At 52.6% G+C, this 16,184-nt stretch overlaps 2 protein-coding genes across 3 annotated transcripts in view; both read right to left on the bottom strand.

Annotated features, from left to right (window-relative positions):
- DIRAS1 (DIRAS family GTPase 1) overlaps positions 1 to 16,184 on the bottom strand; it is a 140,512-nt gene that overhangs the window by 122,655 nt on the left and 1,673 nt on the right. The window contains exon 2 of one of the 2 annotated variants that reach the window (XR_014543366.1): positions 3,083 to 7,412. Coding sequence is in view for 1 of the 2 variants with exons in the window: in XM_083594965.1 (XP_083451091.1) it covers positions 6,805 to 7,401 (597 nt within the window). In the remaining variant the exon portion in view is untranslated. Of the gene's footprint in view, positions 1 to 693; positions 7,413 to 16,184 lie in introns of those variants that run through there. The other variant, XM_083594965.1, reaches the window with a different exon arrangement.
- GNG7 (G protein subunit gamma 7) overlaps positions 1 to 16,184 on the bottom strand; it is a 126,844-nt gene that overhangs the window by 108,987 nt on the left and 1,673 nt on the right. The gene's annotated exons all lie outside the window — the stretch shown is intronic.

Here is a 16,184-nt window from a genome sequence, read left to right as displayed (position 1 = left end):
AGTATGAAAAGACAACTGAAGCCGTTTACACAGTGGAGAATTGTGTTGATACTTTACTGGACCTACTTCAGATGTACAGAGAGAGAGCTGGTGACTAAGTTTCAGAGAAAGGTGGAAGCATTTTTACCAAGACGTGCTTGCTCTTCTTTCAAAGGACTCAAAAAGAGCTTCTGAGATCCGAGGCAGCTCACAAGTAGGTACTCGCCTTCAGAGCCTGTTTATACTCCCAGCACGGAAACATCAAATGGATGCACGAAGAATGCTTGCCAAACAGAAGTTGGCCGCATACAAAAATGGGCATTTCTCTGTCCCAGCAACTCCTCTAAGAACAACAATAGTTTCAAGGCAGAGACCAGAATGGGTTTTAAGGAAAGGTAATATAAAAGAGATTGTTGATCCTCTGCAAGCAATTCAGATGGTATTGGATACACTTGGAATTCCTTATTACTAAAGAATGACTTTTAAAATGATATTAAAAAAAGCATTGTCAGGATCAGCTTTCAGATTATGTAGAGTGTCATATAAATCTATATCCAATTTTATCAGTATATAGTTGTGATACCTCAGTTTTATTGCACATTTTTGTATGTCAGCTTGTGATTGGTATTGTCTTTATTAATTACTTGGATATGATTTGTAAGTAACAAACTAAACTATGTATTTTTTTTAAAGGCTGAGATTTTGTATAAATAAATAAAATAGGGGCCGCTAGGGGCGCATTGGAAGATGGCCGGCAATACCATCTCTCCGGCTCACACGAGGTAATTAAGAGGCTGATATGGGAGTATGCAGCCTCCCTTGTTGCCCCAAGGGAATGGGGAACACTGCCTTGCCTGCTGTGGCCATAAATCACCCCCGGATTCGAAAGAAGGGGGTGAGGGCACTAGGCACAAAGCCCTTGTGTGGGTCCGGCTCTCCCGGACGCTGTCTCTGATCGCGCACTGGCTGCAGCAGCTTGAAATAAACAATTAGAAAGAAGCAAATGCACATACTTCGAGTGAAGATCGGGAGTAAAGACTGCTAATTAAAGGGATCTCTGGGATGTGGAGCGACGGGCTGGACTCAACAATAAATCAAGAAGAAGATTCATCAAGGGATTGGTATGTCGGAGCGAGACTGAAAGGGGGGGGACTTTTCTTTTTTTGTCTTATGTGAGTACCCAATAACCCTCCCCCCTAAGAAAGAATCATTGCAATTACTGATCACAAGCAGGAGGATTGGGAACTGTGTGGAAATTGATTACTAATCAAGGACATGGCTTGTGGAAACATCGGGAAAGGAAAGGGAGTTCTTTGTGACGCAGTCATAAAAAGAGAGTGTTATGGCAGGCCTGCCCGCAGGAGGACTGAGGGGGAGGAGGACTATGGCCGTTACTATATTGGAATGTGAGATCGGCCTGGCAGGGCCCCGAGAAAATTTATGAGGGCGGCAGGCCTGTGGAAACCAGGACAGACTGTGGGAAACGTTTTGTACGGAGGTGTTGAAATGATGTCTGTCTATTTTGATATGGCTCTTGGATGAGTGTAAAATCCACACAGGATATAACAACGTTTGTTTTCAACCCGCTTGTGGAAACTATCAGAGATCACAAAGAAAGGAATATATGATAACAACAAGAAGATGAGGAAAACAACAAAGAGAAGATTGATTAGAACTGTGAATACTATTTGGACCAGAACTGTGTATATTAAAGCAGCAGCAAGAGAGATGTTTGGATCCCTTTCGGAGCTCGAAGCATGGGTACCCCCAACAAAAATTTTAAAATTTGGCTGTGTAATTTGGAATTAATGTGATTTGGAATTAATGTGATTTGATTGGCCTGTTAATAAAAATTATTTAAAAATAAAATAAAAATGATGTACCATTGGTATCTGACAACCAGTAAAATTGCGAAAATGTATAGAACCAGTTCAAGTGTGTGCTAGAAATGTAAAAGGAAAGAGGGTACTTTTTATCATATGTGGTGGTCATGTGGGGTGGTAAAAGCTTTCTGGGAAATGATATACAACGAGCTGAAAAAAGCCAGAGTTTTTGTTATGTATTATAGGTGCAGAACTACCAAAAGAAAACAAAAGACTGTTTCTGTATGCAACGACGGCAGCAAGGATGCCTGTAGCCCAGAGATGGAAAGAAGGAGATCAGAGAAGAGTGGCAGACCAAGATGATGGAACATGCTGAAATGGCAAGACTGACGGGAAAGATCAGAAATCAGGAAGACCAAGTATTCTTAAAAGACTGGAATAACTTTCTAACATATTTGAGAGACCACTGTAAACAGCTGAAATCATTGGCAGGAACACATTGACGCTTGTAGAGTAACATGAACTTTGGATACCTTGATTATATAATAGATAGATTACAGTAAAAGATACAGGAATAAAATTTAGAAATGGAACCCACGGAGGGAGGGAAGGAGGTCTGAAGGTTCGAAAGAACCTCTTTTTTATTTTTGGAATGGTTATGTTTGTTGTGTACAATCTTTATGTAAAACCAATAAAAAACTTATATATAAAAAAGATTTTGGTGAGGGTGGCTCCCCTCAGGGTCTGCACTGGGGAGGGTTTTTGAGGGGACGGCCACGCCTCCCTTGCACCCCATCTGGACTACCGCAACGCATTCCACGTGGGGCTGCCTTTGAAAAGGGCTCGGGAACGAAACCTCCCCAGGCACATTTTAGCTAGGTGACGTTGCTGAGGGCCGATCCCTGTCCAGACCCCTCCGGAAGACATCTTCAGGATCTCGCTCGCAGGCTTCTCTTAGTCAGGTGTAGCTTTGACGGCACAGCATGCATTGCCAGCGCCCAGGGCAAGGCTTCCGTGTGGGGGTCGTGAGGAGGCAACAGGTGGACGTGGCTCACTGTGCCCCGTGGCTCCTGTGCCTGGCGGAGGTCGCCTGCCAGGGGCCGCGTTGGCCCTCTCAGCTCAGCGGGAGCAGCGGCTGGCGCTCCTTCAAGGGCCTGGGAGAAGGCGGAAGAGGGCAGACCGAGGGGCCAAGCGCAGCCCTTCCCCGGACGTGCAACACATGGGCGGGCACCAGCAGGTGCCAGGCAAGCGGGCAACTCTGCTCCGCTTGCTCCTTGCACCCCTTGCCCAAGGACACCCGCCAGGAGGGAGGTCCTGGGGAAGTACCGGTATGGGCCAGGAAAAGTCCCGGCTCTGGCTGCCCCGCGGCCTCAGCAAGGGAGCCTGACGTGCCTGGGGCCACGGCCCCCTCGCCCCCCACAGCACGCCACTGCCTCTGGGACAAAAACACTGCCACACATTTCCTGGGAACCATTTCCAAAGTCTGCACAGAGTTGCAGAACCCTGAATCGGAGCCGAAGCCAAGGATCTCCTCCTCGCAAGAGTCGCTTTTCAATGACCGCTCCTGATATTTCCTGCTCTCTAGAATAAAGGCCGGCGCGGCACCATTGCAGGAATTCTCAATGCTGTAAAACGCAAAGCTTGTCTGTAGCTACCTAAAGCAGCTTCTTTGTGCAGGAGGGACTTTGCCCCCAATTTCATTTCATGAACTGCCCAGAGATCTTTGGGATTAATCTAAGAAAGAAAATAAATGAATTATTATTAAGCAGCCCGATTGCTGACTGGGGCTGGTTAGAGAGAGCAGGCGAGCCCTTGTTTGCGTCAGATGTCAAGGAAATCAACGGCCACCTGACTTTTAGACAACATCTGAATGCAAGCCTGTATAGGAAGGGTCATAGAATCACATAATTGCAGTTGGAAGGGACCCCAAGGAACATCTAGTCCACCCCCTGCAATGCAGGAATCTGAGCGAAAGCATCCAGGACTGATGGCCGTCCAACCTCTGCTTAAAAACCTCCCAGGAAGGGAGACCGTTCCACTCTTGAATAGCTCTTACTTTCAGAAGTTAAAAATGTTCTGATGTTGGATGTTTTGCTGTGTTGGATGTTTTTAATTTGTTGGAAGTCATCCACAGTGGCAGGGGCAGCCCGGTCAGATTGGTGGCAAAGAAATAATAAATAGTAATAATAGTAATAATTAGTATTATTAATAGCCCCACCGACTAGTGGTCAGTTTCCAGGCCCAACTCTGATTATGCCTTCTAAAGCCCTACAAAGCAGAGGTCCATGCTGTCTAGATGGCCATATTCGCCCCAAACGAAGCTGCCCAGGTTTTGAGATCTTATCTCCTGCCACCCTCCTAGGATCACTTGTTGGGGAAGCAGGACAGGGCTTTCTCGGTGGTGGCTCCTTCTAAGCAACAGCAGTGGATTGGGGGGCATTTCAGCAGCGCCCCGCATAACACCAGCACCTGGCTCCTTCCTGCCTTTCCTTGCAAGCAGGGCCGTTGACTCGCACTCCCCTCAATCTGCCCCTGCAGGCAACTTTGGAACTCCCTGCCTAGGGAAACCAGCCTAGCTCCCTCCTTGCTTCTCCTTTGCAGCTGTGGACATCCTTGTTCCTAGAGGCCTTGGGGAAAGAGATTTCAAATGGGCCAGTGCAGTTTTTACTGCTTGTATTTTTTTCCTGTTGCTCTAATTCCATCAAAGCTTCAATTACTCCTTATCAGTTATACTTTGTGTGCTTCTGGATTTTATCTGCACTGTTTTAACTGGCATCAGCCGCCTTGAGTCCCAATTTGGGGTGGGTGAGTGGGATACTAATAATGATAATAATAATAATAATAATAATAATAATAATAATAATCTAATAATAACCCAGCTACAGATCCGACTTCTCCCATAGCGCCTCCTCCTGGCGGGGAGACAGCCATACTGACAGGCGCTGAAGTTAAAAAGAAAAAAACACTGAGAGGCAGTGATTGTGCAATGGTTAGAGCACCAGACTAGGACCTGGGAGAGACTAGGGTTCAAATTAAATAATCCATGGCCTTTTAAAGCTTGGGGAAGGGGGCTGTTATTGCCTGATTATTTGATTACTATGCTGTCTGCTATTACACTTTTTATTACATTTTTATTATTGGTGCTCTGCAATGTGTGTTTAATGTTGGAGAGTGCCCCGGGATCTTTTGATAAAGGGCAGTCCATAAACTGAATAAATGAAAATAAATAAAACAGATCCCTTTCACTCGGCCAGGAAGCTTGCTGGGTGACCTTGGGGTACACTCGCTGCCTCTTAGCCTAGCCCACCTTGCAGGGTCACTGCGGGGATTGGAATCGCAGAATTGCCAAGTCAGAAGGGACTCCCAGGGGTCATCTAGCCCAACCCCCTGCAAGCTCCTTGGAGAGAGAGAAAAGGTGCAAGAAAATGAATGGGCAAGGAAGCGCCTGGTGAGAACCAGGTTTGGGGAGTCCATCTTAAGGCCGGGCTGGCGCCTCCATTGCCCCTTCTCAAACCCAACCCCAGCCCCCTCTCCCTTCCTCACTCCCCTCCGTACTCACCTCACTGGCAGAAATGTTCTCTTGTGCCTTATGGTTTTATGCAGCTTTAAAAAATCAAGCCCATCCCCCCCCCGCCCACCCTGAAAATAAAAAATAAATGACATGTTCAAAAGTTCACGGGGACGTTTGCCACGTTCGGTGTTTGGCATGTTGAGAAGGGCCCTTCGTTGGGGAAGGGGGAGCTGCTCTGTGTGCCCCCGGAAACCTCAGTTTCTCCTCTGTGGCCTTGCTGGGCGCCCGTTGGCCAGGCCTCTGGGCTGCAGGAGAGGCCAGGAGGCGCCCCTTGCCTTGACGCTCCCCCTGTGCCTCCGCAAGCCCACAAAGGAGACCCGCGACGTCCCTGTGAGGAGGGCCCTGGAGCAGCAGTCATCTCCACCGGGGGTTTCCTTCGAAGCAGGTAGGGCAGGGAAACCCAGCGGCATGGCAGCCCCCTGGCTGCCCCCAACATCTTCGCAGGCCAAAGTCTGGAGGGTGAGCGGGGAGGGGCAATAAATGCGGGATGGGGAGGTCACAGAAGATCCTCTTTTCTTCGCCCCCCTCCAGAGTCCAGCAAGGAGATTCAGGACTCAAAATGGGTGAGTCTGGGGGGCAACCTCCTTGGTCCTGCTGGCCCCCCAGTTTGCTGCGGCAGCCCTGCCTTGGTTGCAGAAGCCCTCCTGAGTGGCAGCACCAAGGGACCCCCACCCCGAAAAGTCCTTGTGTTCAAGGGGAACAAGTGGGAGGTGGGGCAGGGAAGCAGAGCGAGTCTCGTCTCCCACTTGTGGGGAGCCAGTGGGTCGGAGGGGCAGCTCCCATGGCTGCTAAGATGTCCTGCGGTTCCCAGTGCCTTGTCAAGAGGCAGTGCGGCGCCCATAGCGCTGACAGGACGTAGCGCAGTTCCCATGGTGCTGTCGAGAGGCCGCCCAGTGCCTGCTGCATTGCTGGGACATCGTACAGCTCCCCAAGCCCTGCTGAGATGCAGTGCCACGTCCGCAGGGCTGCTAAGATGTAGGACGGCTCCCCCTGCGCTGCTGAGAGGCCCTACAGTGCCCATAGCGCCACGAGGAGGCAGCACAGTTCCATATTGTTGCCCAGATGTCGTACAGCTCCCATAGCCCTGCAGAGAGGCAGTGCAGCGCCCACAGCACAGCTCAGACGTAGCAGATTGTGCTGTTAAGAGGCTCTACAGCGCCCACAGCACCACTAGGATGCAGCGTAGCTCCCATAGCGCTGCCGGGATGTAGCACAGTCCCCACGGTGCTAGGAAGAGGTGGTGCAGTGCCCATAGTGCTGCTGGGATATAGTCCAGCTCCCCAAGCCCCACCGAGACGCAGAGCAGCACCTGGACGCGGCAGTTCCCATAGCGCCGCCAGGACGCCGCCAAGGAGGAGGAGGAGGAGCAGGGAAGACGGAGCCAAGCGGAGGGGCAGGTGGGGTGGGGCTTGGTGGGTGGGCGTGGCCTCCTCACATCAGGCTGCATTTGCCCTTGATTTTGTCTGTCCTCTTCTGCTTGGAGGAGCGCTTGCCGTCGATGTTGAGACTCATGTTGCGCTTCTTCTCCAGGTTGAGCAGCTCCTGGAAGAGCTCCTTGACGTTGTAGTTCATCTTGGCGGAGGTCTCCATGAAGGCGCACTTCCACTCCTTGGCGGTGGCCTCTCCCTCCTGCGTGGGCACCTCGCGCTGTGTCTCGTCGCACTTGTTGCCCACCAGCATGATGGGGATGCTCTCCACGCTGCCCTTGATGTGCACGATCTGCTGGTAGATGGGGCGCAGCTCCTCCAGCGACTGGCGCGAGGTGATGGAGAAGACCAGCACAAAGGCGTGGCCCTTGGAGATGGAGAGGCGCTGCATGGCCGGGAACTGGTGGCTGCCCGTCGTGTCGGTGATCTGCAGCGTGCACACGCTCTTGTCGCAGCTGATCACCTGCCGGTACGTGTCCTCAATGGTGGGGATGTACGTGTCGCGGAAGGTGCCCTTCACGAAGCGCAGCACCAGAGAGCTCTTGCCCACGCCCCCCGCGCCAAACACCACCACCCGGTAGTCGTTACTCTGCTCCGGCATCTTGACAGCACCTGCGCCAGGAGAGAGGAGGAGGGCAGGCAAGGTCAGCTTCAAGGAGCAGAGGCAGCAGGGCATAGCGGTCAGAGCAGGGGGGTTAGCTAGGCAGGGGGGGGAGGGACAAGGGGCACAGGAGTCTGCCAGGCTTGGAAAAGCAGCCAAAATCTTAGGGGGTCTTCCAGTCTGACCCCTTGCGATGCAGGAATAGTGATTAAAACAAGGAGGCAGGACCATGCAAACAACCCTTTAGTGGGGATATAAATAGCAGTAAATAAAATAATGGGATAAATAAGGCTCAGGATATGCTCCCCCCGCAACCCCAGCAAAGATTCAAGGCAGGTCAAAGTGAAAGAGCCCCCCTCCTCTTCCAAATTCATTGGGCAACTTCACAGCCACCGCCCCCCCCAATCTAAGTCCAATGCATCACATTTCTGCATTTCAAGTGTGTAATCCCCTAATAGGTACATTTTGGGGTAAGCAATCCCCCCTAACAGAATACTGCAATTTCTCACGGGCAGCTGCATGGAGCCAGGGGTTTGGCCAGGACGGATCCTGCCCTATGGCAGCCCCTCGGAGCAGACCTCTCCTGCTGGCACCATTGCAGGGGGGCGGGGAGAGAAAGAGCCAGCAGCTTGTCTGCCAGAAAAAAACCCAACCTCCCCACAAAAGCCCCACTGACTAATCTCTGGGAGGCGTTTGCAAAAAGAGGGGGGACTCGCCTCCTTGGCAGCTGCTGCTCTTAAAATGGGGAAGAGGAAAAGGCAGGAAGCAGACACAGAGACTGCATTTCCCATTCATTGTTCGCCCATTCATTGTTTCCCCATTCATTCCTGCCCCCCATTTTTTTCTGCCCCCCCAAAAAAACTGGGTCGTTCTCTGGGGTTGACAATGGAGGAGAAGGTGGGGAAGAGCGGAGGGTGGTTCATCATTCCGGCACATAGCAGGAGCCGTCTTGGCAACAGGGAGAAAACCCGCAGTGCAGAATTGGGGGGGGGCAGATAGAGAGAGGTGGCTTCTGCCCTCTGGAGACATCAGGGCACAAGAAGCCCTGATGGGTGTGGGGGGGTGTCCCCCCCCGACCCTCGGAGACACAGTGGGCAGGGGCACTCACCGCCACAGGAGGAGGCAGGGAGTGTCAGAAAAAGCCTCTTCCTGAATCATGGAGTTGGAAGGGACCCTGCGGGTCATCTAGCCCAACCCCCTGCAATGCAGGAATATGCAGCTGTAGAATGCCACAGGTCCCAGCCTTGGTATGAGGATGTCAGCTGGATTGGGCTATAGAGGCCAAATGCCCCCTGAGAGCCTCGAAGTTGAGATAGACTGCCTCTGGAGCTGGGGGCTCTCCCAAGGGAGCCCGCCTAGCCTCTCGCAGGGACTTGAGGGCGGCAGTACTTCTCTCCCCACTTGCAGCTGCCAGCGATCGGCTTTTGGGGATAGACTGCCGCTGGGCATGGAGGCTCTGCTGCCACAGCACGTCTCCGCAGGGGAGGGTCTGGCACCTGGACCGGGCCAAAGGGACCAGCCCCCTCTTCTCATAGCGGCCCAGCATGGGAAACCCAAAAGCAGGATCCGGGTACGAGAGCCATATCCTGCCTCCGACGGCAGAGGGCAGAGCATAGCAGCTGCCAAAAGCCTTGTCCTCTCTAGTTCCTGTCAAGGAAATGGGTGGATGGTGGAGAAAAGAAGGGAAAATGTAAAGGGGAAATGGATTCTCAAACGTGGGAGGTTCAGTGGGATTGTATAAAAGCAGTTGGCAGAGGCTCTTTGGGAAGGATAGGCTTTTTTGCAAAGGGAGTCAAATGCCAGAAACACATCTCCCTGCCCAGGCACTGGCGGGTTTAGTAATAATAATAATAATAATGGGAAGGAGGAGGAGGAGGAGGGATGCGGGTGGCGCTGTGGGTTAAACCACAGAGCCTAGGACTTGCCGATCAGAAGGTCGGCGGTTCGAATCCCCACAACGGGGTGAGCTCCCGTTGCTTGGTCCCAGCTCCTGCCAACCTAGCAGTTTGAAAGCACATCAAAGTGCAAGTAGATAAATAGGTACCGCTCCAGCGGGAAGGTAAACGGCGTTTCTGTGTGCTGCTCTGGTTCTCCAGAAGCGGCTTAGTCATGCTGGCCACACAACCCGGAAGCTGGACGCCGGCTCCCTCGGCCAGTAAAGCGAGATGAGCGCCGCAATCCCAGAGTCGGCCACGACTGGACCTAATGGTCAGGGGTCCCTTTACCCTAATAATAATAATGATGATGATGATGATGATAATAATAATAATAATGTTGTTGTTGTTATCATGACCATTATTATGCGTATACCACCCATCATCCACAGATCTCTGGGAGGGTCACAATGGATAGCTCAGTCCGTAGAGCATGAGACTCTTCATCACGGGGTTGTGGGTTCAAGTCCCATGTTGGGCAAATGATTACTGCACTGCAGGGGGTTGAACTAGATGACCCTGGGGATCCCTTCAAACGCTATGATTCTATAAAAACCTGGCGCAAGCAGCTCCCGACCAGCACTCCTGTCTCCCACGCCTGCACGGCTATTGTAGGGGCACAGGTGCAAAACCCGTCTAGGTTAACCAGTGCCCTCCACCAGCCTGGATAGTTCAGTTGATTTCAGCATGGTGCTGATAATGCCAAGGTTGCGGGTTTGATCCCCATATGAGGCAGCTGCATATTCCTGCCTTGGACTGGATGACCCTCGACATCATTCTTGCCCTACTCTTCCCACTAGGCCACACTCTCTCCTTTTTCTCCTCTGGTGCTTCGAGCAGAGGCTTGGGTTCGATTGCTGGTGTGAGTGCTCCTCCTCCAAAACAGTTCCCAGGTGGTGTCTCCAGGCGGGGGACGTCTCCTTGAGTCTAAATCCCCAAGAGCTGCTGCTGGCCTGTGTGGGCATCACTGGGCTTCCTGGACCAAGAGCCTGCCTGTGCCAAAGGCAAGCTGTCCTCTCCCGCTCTCAAAATCTGGGCTGCTTTCTCTCCCCATGCCCAGCTGAGCCCTCGGACACCGGATGCCAGCTGTCCTTGGTTGCAGGATCAAGCCTTGGCGGAGGCCGAGCGCAGACTCAGCTTGGCTGCCCCAGGTGGACATCCCATAATAGGATCAGCATACCATGCTATTTCTGGACAGAGCTGCCGGGCGGCCATATGGCACCCTGGACACACCAGCAAGAGCAATTGAGCGGAGCTGGTCTTTTGCAATCCTGGTGCCTGAGTGGCTTGCCGCTGTTTGGGGGACCTCTGGGAATTGGGGGCTCAGCTACCCCGCCCCAACCCCCCCTAACTCAAAGCGCCCCCCTCTTGTCTGCGGCTGCTGAATGCCAGGTTGGCTTGGACTAAGACCCCCTCCTTTGTGATCTGACTGTGGCCCATCTGGCCTGGGCATTGGTCTCACCCCACTGTGCCCACCTGGGTCCTGTGTGCAGCATCTGGCGAGACCTGGGGGTCAGGGAGGGGAATTGGCCATGGCCTAGAGGAATTCTCTCTGTGTGTGAGAGTGTCCAGTTTGGGGGAGATCTAGAGGGGATGTTCCTGGGGCTGGACAGATTTGGGATTGTGCTGTTTTATCGCCCGCCAGTCTCCCTGTCTGAGCTGGCAGAGTGTTGGAGGGGTGTGTGGAGGACCCCAAACTTGACCATCCATGCTGAGGCAACCAGCTCCGGGGGGCTCAGGACTCTGTGGCTGCCATGGGGCTGTGACAACATGTCCCGAGCCCAACACATGTGTCAGGCCACACGCTGCTCCTTGCTCTCTTGACTAGACAGGGTGATCTGAAAATGGAGGGTGTTGATGCCAGTCCCTCGTCATGGCCAGATCACTTCGTGGAATCATAGAACCATAAAGGTGGAAGGGACCCTGAGGGTCATCCAGCCGAACCCCCTGCAATGCAGGAAACTCAGCTAAAGCCTCCAGGACAGATGGCCATCCAATCTCTGCTTAAAAACCTGCAAGGAAGGAGAGTCCACCACCTCCTTTCCATGGTAGAAAAGCTCTTCCTAAGAGAGAGTTCGTCCTGATGTTGAGTCAGAATCTCCCTTCCTGTAATGTGAAGCTATGGGTTCGAGTCCTACCTTCCAGAGCAGGGAAAAAACAAGCTTGCTCCCTCTTGTATTGGGACAGCTCCTGAGATACTTGCAGATGGCTTTCCTGTGAGATTTAGGCTGTCAGCACCTTTTCCCCTCCACAGAGGCAGGGGACCTATTAGGAAGGTCCGCCCTCGGAGGCTGATGGATCCCGTGGGATTCCAAACAGCTCGGGGGGGGGGGGCATTTCCGGCTGATATGGCTGGTGCTCCTTTCAAAGCCCTGGCCGACCTCTGGAACACCTGAGCAGCTCAGGCTATTGACACGATCACCCCTGAGCGCCCTCTCCTACTTTGTGGAGCCCGATTGGTCCCCTGGTATACTCCAGAGCTTAGGGTGAGGAAACAAGCTGGGAGACGGCTTGAACGCAAGCAGAGGAAAGATGCGAATGAATACAACTGGACACTGGTAAGGGCTCCTTACTGAGCCTACCTAGTAGCAGTGAAGGCAGCAAAGAAGGCCGACTTTGCTGCTCTCATGGCATCCTCATCATGTCGTCTGGGAGAGCTCTTCCGGGTTGTACGGGGCCTTTTACAGGCTGGCCCAAAGGAGGTGACAGAGCCAGCGGCAACTCGCTGTGACTTGGTTGCAAAGCATTTTGAGGATAAAATTGCTTGCCTCCACCAAGACCTTGACTGCTGTTATAGCAGATGAATCTCATGGGGGTCCAGAGCACAGTCTAGGCCTGTTGTGTTGCACGAGTTTCCGTCTGTAAGGCCTGAGGATGTGGACAAGGTGCTTGGATCAGTCAGGGCGACCACTTGCGCTCTGGCCCCTGGCCCCTCTTGGCTGATAGAAACCAGTAGGGAGGGAACAGCTGGCTGGGCCAGGGAGGTGATCAAGGTCTCTTTAGGAGAGGGGATGGTCCCTGCCTGCTTGAAGGAGGCCATGGTAAAACCACTTCTTAAGAAACCATCCCTGGATTCAGAAAACCTAACTAACTACCAGTCAGTTGCTCATCTCCCTTTCTTGGGCAAGGTTCTAGAGCAGTTGATCACAGACCAGATCCATGCACTCTTGGAGGAAACTGATTTTCTGAATCCATTTCCATTGGGGCTTAAGCCAGTTTTGGCACAGAAACTGCTTTGGTCACCCTAAAGGTCAAGGACCCCTGACAGTTAAATCCAGTCACAAACGACTCTGGGATTGCGGCGCTCATCTTGCTTTACTGGACGAGGGAGTCGATGTTTGTCCGCAGACAGTTTTTCCGGGTCATGTGACCAGCAAGACTAAGCTGCTTCTGGCAAAACCAGAGCAGTGAACGGAAACACCGTTTACCTTCCCGCCGGAGCGGTACCTATTTATCTACTTGCACTTTGATGTGCTTTCGAACTGCTAGGTGGGCAGGAGCAGGGACCGAGCAATGGGAGCTCACCCCGCTGCAGGGATTCGAACCGCCGACCTTCTGAGCAGCAAGTCCAAGGCTCATTGGTTTAGACCACAGTTTCACCCTGCATGATGACATTTGTCAGGAGACAGACGGGGAAATGTGTCCCTCTCAATTCTCCTCAACCTCTCAGCGGCTTTCGATTCCATCAACCAGGGTCTCCTTCTAGGATGGCTGTCTGTCTGGAGTGGGTGGGACTCCTCTGTGGTGGTTCCAGTCCTACTTGGGTGTTACTTGGGAAATGCTTTTCAGCTCTGTGGAACCTTCAATGTGGGGTTTCGCAGGGCTCAATCCTACCCCCCACGTTGTTTACCATCTACATGAAACTGCTGGGTGGTTTGGAGTATGTTGTCAGCAGTATGCTGATGACACTCAGATCTGTTTCCCCTTTACATCTGCAGGTGAGACAGTGGAAGTGCTGGACCAGTGTCTTGCCTCACAGACTGGATGAGAGCCAACAAACTGAAGCTCAATCCAGATAAGATGGAGGGGCTGTTAGTGGGGGGTTCCCTAGACCAGATGGGCAGGAGATTGCCTCCTCTGGATGGGGTACACTTCCTCTGAAGGAGCAGGTTCATAGCTTGGGGGTCCTCCTAGATCCTTTGCTGTCGCTCGAGGCTCAGGTGGCCTCAGTGGCCCACAGTGCCTTCCATCAGCTTCGGCTGGTGGCCCAGCTACACTCCTATCCGGACAGAAAGAGCCTGCTATTGTCTATGCTCTGGCAACCTCAAGGTTAGACTACTGCAGTGCATTATACGTAGATCCTGGTCTGACTGCACTGGCTGCAAATTAGTTTCCAGGCCCAGTTCAAAGTGTTGGTTTTGTCCTAAAGGTAAAGGTAAAGGTACCCCTGCCCGTTCGGGCCAGTCTTGACAGACTCTAGGGTTGTGCGCTCATCTCACTCTAGAGGCCGGGAGCCAGCGCTGTCCGCAGACACTTCCGGGTCATGTGGCCAGTGTGACAAGCTGCATCTGGCGAGCCAGCGCAGCACACGGAACGCCGTTTACCTTCCCGCTGGTAAGCGGTCCCTATTTATCTACTTGCACCCGGGGGTGCTTTCGAACTGCTAGGTTGGCAGGCGCTGGGACCGAACGACGGGAGCGCACCCCGCCACGGGGATTCGAACCGCCGACCATGCGATCGGCAAGTCCTAGGCGCTGAGGTTTTACCCACAGCGCCACCCGCGTCCCTTGGTTTTGACCTATAAAGCCTTAAATGACTCAGGATCGCAATACCTTAAGGGTGCTTTAGCTCAGATTCCTGCATTGCAGGGGGTTAGACTAGATGACCCTTGGGATCCCTTTCAACTCTACAATTCTATGATTCTATGGCTGCCTCTCTCCATATCAACCGACTGGGACCCTAATATCATCCTCTGATGCCCTTCTTCATGAGCCTCCTTCCACAAGAGGTCCAGAGAACGGGACGTTTTCTGCAGTGGCTCCTCGTTTGTGGGACGCTCTCCCCAGCGAGGCTCAATTACCATCTTCATTATAGATCTTTAGGCACTAGACAAAAACATTCCTCTTCTTCCAGGCCTTTGGCTGATTGACATCCGATGCCTTTTTAAATGTGTTGTGGGAGGGCGGATTATTGATTCATTTTCGTTTTATTATGTATTTTGTGTTCTCATTTTGCCTTTTTATGTTGTGAACCCCCCCCCCCGATCTTCAGATGAAGCATGGCATGCAAACTTCATAAACAATAATAATCTGTGCTATTTTTCTAGAAAAGGAGGTGCTGGAAGTCTCCATGAATGCCTCCCTCTGAGCCTGGCAATGGCGCCCCCCTGAGAGTTCCAGCTGGAAAAAGCCGTCGCCACCATCATCACAGCAGCCTCATTTTCCACCATGAATTTGCCCAATCCTGTGGGAAGGAGTTCCACAGATTAACTCTGTTCTGTGTCAAGATGGACTTCCTCTTATGTGTCCTTGAGGGGGACTCAAATGCACAACAGTCCTGAGAGGTGGGCACTCTCAGTGCATGAATGTGTGAGTCCAGTGACTTCCCTGCATGATATCACCACAGTCCAGCAAGGCAGCCGGATTGAATTTGGGAAGAGGGGGAGCCAGGGGTCTTGGGCTGAACCCCTTCCCTATCTGCCTGGAACACGGCCCAGAAATGTTGGCTGGGTAGCAACAGCTCTGAAAATCAGAATCGCAGAATCGTTAGAAGGGACCACCAGGGGTCATCCAGCCCAACCCCTTGCAATGCAGAGATCGAATTGCACCTGTCTGGCAGATGAATGAGTCTGCCACCTTCCAAAGAAATCCGTTGCAGAGTTTCAGGCTGACAGCCTCTCAGAGGGTGCAGGGAACTTCTGCCTGCAGCGCAGCTGCTCTGCAACTAAGAAGAGGACCTTCCTGTAAAAATCAGCAATATTCTAGTCCTCTTCGTCCTCCTAAGGGATGTAGGCAGTGACCAGGGCAGGCTAAGTAGCGTCTGGCTCAGCATTGCCCCAGAAGCTGTGCAGAGTCAGGATCCGAGTGGCGGATCCTGTCCCTTCCTCTACAGGAGGCTCCAGCAAGCAAGGGCTGGTCTACAGGTCCTCTGAGGGGCCCCGGCACCAACTGCGCCCTCCAGGAGTGAGCTGGAATGAAGGTCCCCGGAGTTAGTTCTGCAAGCCTTTCCGCCTCTGCTCACTAACTCTTGAGGGGTCCAGCAAGATAATAATAATAATAATACCTCATCCATTTGGCTGGCTTACCCAGCCACTCTTGGCATGCACTTTCCCGCTGCACAAAAGGGGTGCTGAGATTTGCAGGGCACCCCAGCAGCAGCAGCAGCAGCAGCAGCAGATTGCACTGCAACGCAAACAGAGGCACTGCAATGTTTTGGGCCAGATCTTGGACCCCGTTCAGCAGCAATTAATTACGGAGCAGGAGTTTCGCTCTCGGCTCTCGGGCGAGGGAGAGCTTTTGCGCTCTCAGAAGCCCCAGAGCTGCGAGAGAGGGAGGCCAGCCAAGAGATCGGCCTCCTGGAAGGGGAAAGGGGGTCTTCAGGCGCTCATTAACGCTCTCCCAACCCCCAAGTGGGGACCTGTTGACATAACATTCAGTCGCTGTCCCCCTCCCCTCCCCCGGATTAAAAAATCAAGAGCGATTTAAATGCTCCTTGCAGATCGATTTCTCTTATCCACCTGAATTGCTCCCTGCTCCTTCTGGCTTTGTTGGGATTGTTGTTTGGGAGAACAACAGTGCCTCTGAGCTCAAGCAGAGTGTCTGTATCACCATCTTCTTCGTCTTCTCTGGCTGCTGGGACTGGCAGGCAAAACCTCTGGAGGGCGTCAGGTCAAGGTTAAATGTGGGTGCA

The sequence above is a fragment of the Podarcis filfolensis genome (assembly GCF_964270895.1).
Source record: "Podarcis filfolensis genome assembly, chromosome: 18".
Taxonomy (NCBI): domain Eukaryota; kingdom Metazoa; phylum Chordata; class Lepidosauria; order Squamata; family Lacertidae; genus Podarcis; species Podarcis filfolensis.
Note: the sequence above shows the minus strand (reverse complement) of the source record. Positions and strands in the feature narration are given on the sequence as shown.